At 38.6% G+C, this 10,534-nt stretch overlaps 1 protein-coding gene across 1 annotated transcript in view; it reads right to left on the bottom strand.

Moving 5' to 3' along the window:
* Positions 1-3,703: 3,703 nt before the first annotated feature.
* ATM (ATM serine/threonine kinase) overlaps positions 3,704-10,534 on the bottom strand; it is an 83,471-nt gene continuing 76,640 nt past the window's right edge. The window contains exons 38-39 of the mRNA XM_023744842.1: positions 6,985-7,072; positions 3,704-3,855 (exon numbers count right to left, since the gene is read on the bottom strand). Of these exons, the coding sequence (XP_023600610.1) occupies positions 7,039-7,072 (34 nt within the window). The 3' untranslated portion in view covers positions 3,704-3,855; positions 6,985-7,038. The remainder of the gene's footprint in view (positions 3,856-6,984; positions 7,073-10,534) is intronic.

The following is a 10,534-nucleotide window of genomic DNA, read 5'->3' as shown; positions in this document are numbered from 1 at the left end:
CGAAAAAAGGGGAATAGGGGGCGTTCGCCGCCCTCCCCCCCAACAAACTCCGAAAAAAAAAGATAATAGGGGGGGGTTTTGTGAGTCTCCCACTTAGTAGCCATAGGGGGAGGGGGGGGGGAATAGGGGGTTTGGAAGCTTTTTCCATATCAAGGCAAAAAAGCAGGGGGATGATGGGGGGTTGAGGCACTTCTCCCATACACACACAGAGCCGGGGGGGTAGGGGGGTTAGGGGCGCCCCCACCCTGTCACACACAGAGCAGGGCCGATCAGGGGGTTAGGGGTGCTGCACCTTGTCACACACAGAGCAAGGCCGATCAGGGGTTTGGGGCACCACACCCTGTCACACACAGAGCAGGGCCGATCAGGGGTTTGGGGCACCACACCCTGTCACACACAGAGCTGCAGGGCGATCTGGGGGTTGGGGCGCCGCACCCTGTCACACACAGAGCTGCAGGGCGATCAGGGGGTTGGGGAGCTCCCCCCTATCAGGCACAGAGCAGGGCCAAACAGGGGGTTGAGGAGCTCCCCCCTGTCACGAACAGAGCAGGGCGGATATGGAGGTTGTGGCCCCGCCCCCCTGTCACACACAGAGCCGCAGGCGAATTCAGGGGGTTCGGGCACTGCCCCCTGTCACGCTGATCCCGGTGTCGGGAGGCCTCACGGCTCCGCTGATCCCGGTGCTGGGAGGCATATTACCCTTTTACTATATAGAATAGAGGCCTGGTGCACGGGTGGGGGCTGGCTGGTTTGCCCTGAAGGGTGTCCTGGATCAGGGTGGGGGTCCCCACTGGGGTGCCTGGCCAGCCTGGGTGAGGGGCTGAGGGCCGTTTTCAGGCTGGCGTGTGACTGAAGTTCCCAACCGCTCCTTTTTTTCTTTTTTCTTTTATTCTGGGCCAGCTTTAGCTCTGAGGCCTCGGCTGCTGAAAACAGGTTTCTGGCCTTTATTTACCTTCTGTATTTGATACAATGTTGTGGTCCGGCTGGCTGAAGCCCAGCTGACTAAAGCAGGTTTTTGGGGTTTTGTTTAGCTTCTATATTCGCAACATAGTTGCTTAGAGTTGCAGCTGAGAGGCCGGCAAGTCAGGCGGGGAACGTTGGAGTCCGCCGTCACTGGAGCAAGCAAGCCTCCCTGTTCACTTCAAGTTGCCTGGCTGCCGGCCGCCATCTTGGCTGGCAGTTAATTTGCATATCACCCTGATTAGCCAATGGGAAGGGTAGCGGATGTATGGCTAATTACCATGTTTCTCTTTTATTAGATAGGATACATAGATACTGCATATATTTCCTTATTGGCAAGTCATACAGAAAAAGTCAGTTTTTAGAGAAGAAAACTGGAAAGTAGGAAAGATATTAGAGAGTATGATTCTAGTGTACGGCTGTCATTCATCCAGGCACACGGAGTTTCAGGACTCCTGTCAGGAACATTAAAATGACTGAGGGTGTGAACTAATAACACCTATTGTCTAAATCCTGTTTGAAAACGTTTTGACTTCTAAAAAAATATGGACACTAAACGTTGAAATCTCATATTTTCTCAGGAGCAAGTTACAAGTAAGTAAAACTTCATGTATTTTTGGAATAGCTAATATGGAGGTATTTTGATATTAAATAACAAATAGAAAATTTAAGAGAGCAATTCACTTCTTGGACCAGACAGTGTGTAAACTGTTGATTTGGTTTTTGCTCACAGTTATGCTTTCCCTGATCACTTTAAATTTACAAAGTCTCAGTTCACCTGAGCTACTGAACAAAACTGGCAATCCCTACATTTTACATACCTCATATCTGTTTGCCCTCCCCCTCCCATCGGGCATCAGGAAAAAAAAATCAAAATCAGACTGTGAAAGCAAACAGCAAGCACTATTTATCTGTCAAGCACATTTTCCTAAAGTTTGTCAAAATAAAATTGAAGCACTCCTGCTTGACAATTAATTTTTCAAAAAGTTGCCACATTCCATATAATTATTTTATTTTTACTCAGAGAAGAGCGCAATTATACACTCCAGATTAGTAAGAAATACCATTCATTCTATGGACCCAAACTACTGAAGCACATTTGGATTATAATTACTGCTACCAAGTATGCAGGCCCTGACTCAAAATTTTAAAATTTTAAGAATAGGCAATAATCAATTTCTTACTCAATACATACTTAAAGGATGACATGCTTGTCTTCGATAGGAAGTCTACAGTGATTGTGAACATATCAATTACATATTATACACATAATCTACATATTGTAGATTTTTTCCAGTTTTCAACTTGAAAGTAGAAATTAAATACCAAACCAGAGAGTTAAAAAATCAGTCCAAATCTACTAAATTATGTTTGGACTAGGATCTGAATTCTGGTTGCTGATTTTTTCACAGTTTAAAAACCATACGTCTTCCAGCTTAATGGCAATCCAAAATGGAAATTAATGGATTAAAAAGCTGTGGTATATCTATACAATGGAATACTACACAGCTGTAAAAAAGAAAGAACTTTTACTATTTGCAACAACATGGATGGAACTAGAGAGCATTATGCTAAGTGAAGTAAGCCAGTCAGAGAAAGATACATATCACATGATCTCATTCATATGTGGAATATAATGAACAACATAAACTAATGAACAAAAATAGACCCAGAGACATAGAGATATGATCAGACTGTCAAACCACAGAGGGTATGCAGGGGAATGTGGAGGGGGTGGGGGGGAGACCAACCAATGAAATCATGTGCGTATGTGCATAACCCATGGACACAGACAGTAGGGTGATGAGGATTGGGGGGGAAGAGGGGTTGGAGAAGGCAATGGTGGGGGAGGGAAAGGGGACATATGTAATACTTTCAACAATAAAGATTTATTTTTAAAAGTAGAAATTATAAGTAGCAAGCATGAGAAATGTACCAACATTATACATATTTGCTATTTCAATTTTTTAAAAATTTATCTTTATTATTGAAAGTACTACAGATGTCCCCCTTTTTTCCCCTTTGACCCCTTCTAGTCAATTTTTTAATATAAGTGATTTTTGTGGTGGAAAAGTGAAGCGAACTATAAAAATAAACACTAGGCTGTTTCAAGTGAATAAAAATTTGAGGACAAGTGGGATTATAAACTACATTTTTCACTCTTTCTTGGCTGTTTTGTTTCTCACTATTATCTAGGACTACACTTATTAAATTCTTATGAGAGTTCTAACTTAGAGGAAAAGCAAATTAAAGTATTAGAAATTCAGGTAGGTAACAAACACAGCAATGAAAGTGATGTAGTAAAAAAAAAATCAGTTACATTATTTCACAGTCAACAAGTAAAATAGATCTTGATTAAGCTGAGGGAATAGTGGTAAACTTAATTTAACTGAAATCAGGGAATCATTCAACCATTTGAAAAATATTTATTGTTCACTTGTATTAAGTTTCCAATGCCAGTTGCTATGGGAATATAGGGGGAAAGTATGGTCTCTGTCTCCCAGTAGCTCCTTGTATAATTTTTTACAATTCTTAAATAATAAACATCTCTATTTATTCCAGAACAGAATTCCTTATTTCTTTTTAAAAATATTATTATTTCTCTTTTAAAGACAGAAAACTTCTATCTAAAATATCTTTTAAATGTGGAAGTGAGAACAAAATAAATCTTTAATATAAAACTTCATTGAAACAAAGTCAACACTAATTTTGAAAAACAAAACTTGTAAATTCCATTACCTTTTCTCTTGATCCTCCATGTTTTTCTTATCTGCGTAGATTTCTGCATAGAGTAATGCCGTAAAGTGAGCAGCACAAGACTGAGCTACCTTGGCAACTTCTAGATAATTCAACTCCAGCCAGAAAGCATCATCAAACACTGTTCCTGAGGAAGATCTAAAGAAAAATTCTAAATGAAGTCAAGTCCATTTCTTTAACTTTAATATTAAAAGAAAAGTATACGGATAGGAAATACAATGGAAGCAAGTACTAGTTTAAAAAGAATATCACATTCAAATAACCAAGAACCACATTTTCCCAATATGTAGTCGTCCCTTGGTATTTGTGGGGGCTGGTTCCAGGACCCCAGGCAGATACCAAAGTTCACAGATGCTCACGTACCTAATATAACATGGCACCGTATTTGCATTCCTGTATACTTTAAATCATGTCTAGATCACTAAAATATCTAACACAATGTAAGTGCTATATGAATCATTGTTATACAGTATTGTTTATGGAATAATGACAAAGAAAAAAGTCTGTACATGTTCAGTACAGATGCAACCATCTTACTACATATGACATGTCAGCAACGAGGTAAAATTTCTTTTTTCGAGTATTTTTGATCTGCAGTTGGTTGAATATGTGGGTGTGGAACTTGTAGATGTGCACTCATGGGTATGAAGGGCCGACTGTATCTATAAACAACTAAGATAACATGGCTGAGGAGCCCTAGGTGTCAACCTTTTTGGATCAGACACCCTTAGAAAATCTGATGAAAGCTGTGGTCTATCATCCTATACAAACTTGGGGTTCATACTTCCCCTCCACCAAGGGCTATTTGGGCCATAAGCTAAGAATAAGCTACACAGAATAATAATGCATACACAAATCTTTTAAATGGCCAATTTAATAAAAAATTATTTATTTCTTCTAAGTCACGGTTACATGTCCTTCCTGTCTGCAGTTCATTTCCTCCTTAGTTTTTTTGTCTAGGTTGAGTTATTTAATAAAAACCTTCCACTGTGGTAACAGTGGGCCAGAAATGGACAGGATCATAGATATTACCTTTTTCTGAACGAACATTATAGAGATGTGATATGGTTAAGAACTCTGGATTTAGAGTAGGATACAGCTAGGTTCCAAACCAGCTGGATCGCTTACTACAAACTATCATCTCCAGCAACTTAACTGCTTAAGCCTCAGTTTCCTCACTTGTGAAACCTAGGAACAATATATATCTCCGAGAATAGTTGCAGTGAGTAAATAATGCTTATAAGGCTAATAATAAAGTGCCTATTATACAGTCAACATTTAATGACAGCTCTTCTGAGGAACTTGAAGTTCAGAGATTACAAAGTTTCAAAGTATCAGGCTTGGACTTGAACTCAGGTCCCTTACCCTTTAGTCTATGTCTCATTCATAATCTCTCAAGGAATCTTCTTTAGTCTTATTCAGAGTTAAAACTGAATATTAAGAATTTTTATCTTCTCCCGAGGCCTACGACTGTAAACCCCATTCTACTTCGATGATAAACCTGGAATTAATGATTCGAAGGTGAAACTGCCTCCCACTACCGAGAAAAGAGATGCTTCTGCAATAGTTAGAGCTTAAGGGTTTTCTCAGAATAGAATCTTTACAAAGCAGGCAGGTGAATCAGTAACTTTCTCACTAGAAACGAAGACACTGAAAGGCCCAACACAACACTTCTTCTAAAAAGGGAGTAGAACGGTATGAGGAGAACACAGAGGAATTTATTTTATTTTTTTGTTAATCCGCATCCAAGGATATTTTCTCCATTGATCTTTAGAGAAAGTGGAAAAGAGGGAGGGGGAAAGTGGGAGAGGGAAAGAAGGAGAAGAAAAAAAAAAACGTGTGTGTGTGTGTCAGGGATCAAGCCTGCACCCTGACCAGGAATGAAACCAGAGACCCTTTGGTGCATGTGCTGATGTTCCAACCACTGAACAACACCAGCCAGGGCCAGAGGAATTAATTTTTAAGACATAAATGTATTTAGGTTAAGCATAACTTTTCACTTTTCTCCCACATCTTCCTCCCATCCTTAATCAACTACTGCCATACCACATGAGACATTAATTCCTACCTACTTAAGTTATAGGCCTACTACATTATTTCTTCAAAGTTCAGGTTAACTCTGGAGCGGTATAGATCAGTCAGATGACTGACTCACTCCAGCAATTCTTGTACTCACTGTTAATCTCATGAGAAATAATAGGGAGAAAGATATGGTATTGTAGCCTGGCTGGTTAGCTCAATTGACTGTGGTCCTAATGTGCCAAGTTGCGGGTTCAATCCCCGGTCAGGGCACACACAGGAGGCAACCAATGAATGAATGAGTGGAACAACAACAATGTTTCTCTCTCTCTTTCTCCCTTCCTCTGTCTCTCTGAAATAAAATAAAAATAAAAATTAAAAACAAAAAGATATTATATTTTAAAACAACTGATCAGAATCAAGAAAATAAACACAGCCATTGCAGAATATTACTGTATAGAACCATTGATTTTGAGGACCATAATACACAGTAAAGTGATAAAGATTATGGCTGGGGGGGGAGGGGTCTATGGGAGGAGCTAAAGCTTATGAGAGGAGTTCTCGCACTCTATGCCATAGCAAGAACCCTACAGGAAGAACTTTATGCTTACAATAAAGCTCAATGGTGGTAACTACCCCTCCCTTAACTTCCTTTTTCCCTTCTATAAATACCTCTCTATCTTGCACCCTGTGCAGGGTGTACAAGTGGTTTGCCATGTCTGCATGCACTGAGTTGCAACCCTTCAACCCTACATTTTTACAAAATAAATCCTTTTTTTGTGACAAAACACCTAGTAGATACTGTTTTTCCATGGACAAAAGAAACATATCTTATAATAAAGGAACATAAAGGAGACTTTTACATAACTGTAGTTACTTTTATGAGTTATAAAAAAGAAAAGTAAAAAGTTAAAAGTAATGCAACCCAAAGTAACCTGGAAAATAACTTACTCCCTCCCCATCACTTTGTAGATTAAATAAACTGAAGCCTCAAAAGGGTGCATGATTTAGCAAAGATAACACTGTCACTGACAGTTAGGACTAGAATTCAGAGTTCCTGACACTGATTTACTAGTAACCAAAGTACTACCCTAAATAGGAATTATTACAACAGATATAAGCAATAACACAAATTAAATACAGCTCCTTGCAACCACATCACTTCAAATAATCATGTTAAAATGCAGCCAACAGTAGCAAGTTACACTTCCAAATCCCCAAACTCAAGGAGCAATATTCATTACTTACCTCTTTTGTCTCCTCAGGTAGTCCACAACAGCAAGCATTGTTCTTTGTGATCTTTTATCCAAGCAACATCGGGAAAAGTGCTCTGGCTCTGGCAAACAAACAAAAATATCTCCTCAGTCCCAGGCGGACTGCTTAAGCACATTCTTGTTTTGGTTGGTGTATCTGTCTCCCTCAACACCAGTGGTTCCCACCCTTTTTTTGGCCATGACCCCCCACCTAATCATCTCTAAAATCCTGATGTTCCCCTCCCGCTGCGTGACATATAATTCTTATTATTCAAAAAGTGAATTCCTATTCATGTGGAGGAAGCCTAAAAGGCCATTAACCTGGTCTAACCAAGCTTCCAAAGAACATGGAGTCCACGAAAGAGAAAAGTAAAAGAACGAAAGGACACCTGAAGTACTGAGGAAGAAATCACTAAAAAATTGTTAAAAAAAAAAAAAAGAAGTGATATGAAAAAATAGCAAGTAAAGTTTCAAAACGTTTAATAGAGAACTGAAATGCATAAATATGTCACATTATATTTATATACTGTATATGAAGCCCCTAGAATCAAAAGAAAGAATTCACTGTTAATAACTCATTCTCGAATTGCCCCCCTTAAAAAACAAATTGCCCCCCTCTGAGGCTTGTGCCCCACGTTGGGAACCACTGCTTTACACTATTAAAGGTTCTGTGGGCAGAACCTAGCACAAAATTGTTTCTTAATAAATATGAATTAATAAATGAAATTTAATGGCTTTCTTTTTCTTTTAAAAGAAACTATTGTGCTTAATATAACTGAGAAATTAATTGTAATTTTATTTCTGAAGGAGACTAATTCATTGATTCAATAAATATTTATCTAGGATCTTTTATGTACTAGGTACAATATATAACTATGAATAAGACAAAGTCTGACCACCTAGAACCCACTAATTAGCCTGAGAGATTCTTTTTGTTGTTGTCGTTAATCCTCACCTGAGGATATTTTTCTTTTCTTAAACAAAGAAATACACACACACACACACACACACACACACACACACACATATTATTTCAGAGTGGAAGGGAGAGGGAGAGAGAAATATCAATGATGAGAATCATCAATTGGCTGCCTCCTGCACACCCCCTACTAGGGATGGAGCCCACAACCTGGGCTTGTGCCCTCATCAGGAATCAAACCATGAGCTCCTGGTTCATAGGTCGACACTCAACACTGAGCACACCAGCAGGACTAAGAATATTTTTTCCATAGCCTTTCAGAGAGTGGACGGGAAGGAGGCAGGAGAAGTGAGAGGGAGAAGGGGAGAGAGAGAAAGAAAGAGAGAGAAACATTGATGTGAGAGACATCAATTGGCTGCTTCCTGCACGTGCCCGGACTGGGCCAGATTAAACCTGCAACTGAGGTATATGCCCTTGACTGAGAATCGAACCAGAGACCCTTTGGTGTACAAGCCAATGCTCTGAGAAACACTGGGCAGGGCAGAGATTCTTAATACACTAAATACTATGTATGATAGGAAAAGTTTAGAATACTGTAGAGGAGTATAGAAAGGAAGGCAATCTCAATGAGAAAAGTTTCACAGCAAAAGTGAGATCTGGGCCCCAGCCAGTTTGACTCAGTGGATAGAGCGTAGACCTGGGGACTAAAGGGTCCTGGGTTTGATTCCGGTCAAGGGAACATGCACGGGTTGTGGGCTCGATCCCCAGTGGGGGCGTGCAGGAGGCAGCTGATCAATGATTCTCTCTCATCATTGATGTTTCTCTCTCTCTCCCTCTTCCTTCCTCTCTGAAATCAATGAATATATATATATTTTTAAAAGTGAGATCTGAAAGAAGAGTAAGGGTCCAGCAGATGAGGGAAGGGATAGTGTTCCAGGCAGTAGTGATACTACCTGAAATGGCTGGAACAAGAAAGAACTTAGAGAATTTAGGAAAATATTTTCAATATGGCTGAACCACAGAGATGTAAAGCAGTAAGGACATTGGGACAGAGAAATAGATGGACTAAAGTTATTTATAACAGAATTGGCATGATTTCGTAGTCAGATGAGACATGTGAGAGATTTCTGGCTTGGGCAAGTGCATGCCTGCCATCACTGAAGAGGTGCGCAGTAAAAGAAGTAGGCTGGGACGAGAATGAAGGAAAGTTTATCTTCAGACAGTTATGTATGAGATGCACATGGGACATTCAAGTGAAGGCAGTGATATCAGAAAGATAAACCATTTAACTGGACAGAAATCCATATTTACTTTCCTTTTCAGTAATAGAATTTTATGTGTCAAGTTTAAATGTTCAGTTAAGGCAATGAAAATATTGGCACTCTACAAAGACATAAAACTGGCTGATTTTGCCTTTGAATGCTTATAGCATAAATATGTATGCACAAATGATAAACATGAAAAAAAAGGCTTGGCCATGTTCATGATAATAAATTGTCAGGTTATCATAGGCAGTGGTTATATTAAACTTGGTATAAAATAAAATTGTTTTTAATACTGCTTTAAATTACATAATATTTAAACTTTAAATGCTTACTGGTAACTGTGAGTTACTTATACCTATATTTCCCAAATTAAGAAAAGGAGACACAGTCTAAACAGTTTGTGAAATGTCCATGAGAATTTTAAGACTTTCATTACAATGGCCTAAAAAAAATATAAGCATATCCTCGATCATTTACATGACCAACTTATAATCCAGTAGGACCACAGAATGGGCATCTATACTTATGTTTATAATTATATTGTTTCAAATAGATATGTAATTGCTGTTAGCCAAAAGAAAAGCATACACATAAAACGTAAGCAGAGCAAAGTGAAGTCTAAATGCCATCACGGTCATGTCAAATTGAAGTTGTGGTAGTAAAAGTAAAAGAAACAACTGAGAGGACTGAGTAATCATGACCATGCCAAAGTCACTAGTCAAGGTGGGGAAGAGCAATTTAGTTGTAGCAAATATCACATTATATTAATACTTTTCTTATAATTGTATTGGTCTTAAAGTACAATAAGTGACTTTGTACCTAGTTTTATGTTGCATATGCCATACATTAATACACTATATTAAAGATAATAAGTTAACATTATAGATCTATGCAATTCTTTTTCTTTTTTTGATATTTAAGTTTGAAAAACTGACTGATAATGAGCCTTCAACTTGCATGCATGTCTCTCTCTCTCTACACACACACACACACACACACACACACACATATGTATCTATATATGTACATATATATATATAATGTGCATCCAATTCGTGATGGAATTTCTCCTGCTATGAGCTCTTAACATGAGAAGCACTTACAGAGCATGGAAGGAAATGTAGGTTATAAAACCCAATTTTTGTTTTAAAAAGCTGGAAGAATACATACCAAATGTTAACTGTTATTATCCTAGATTATAGCATTATGGGTAATCTTTTAAACTTATGTTCTTTTTCTATACTTTCCACAATAAAGATGATTTTGTAATAAAAAAGGCTGCTTTTAAAAAAATGGTTCAATTAGAGCTGTGGTTCTCGACCTGGCTGCACATTAGAATCACTGGAGAATCCTTTTAAAAT

The sequence above is a fragment of the Myotis lucifugus genome, unplaced genomic scaffold (genome assembly GCF_000147115.1).
Source record: "Myotis lucifugus unplaced genomic scaffold, Myoluc2.0 scaffold_491, whole genome shotgun sequence".
Taxonomy (NCBI): Eukaryota; Metazoa; Chordata; class Mammalia; order Chiroptera; family Vespertilionidae; genus Myotis; species Myotis lucifugus.
This window is presented reverse-complemented; position numbering and strand designations above follow the sequence as displayed.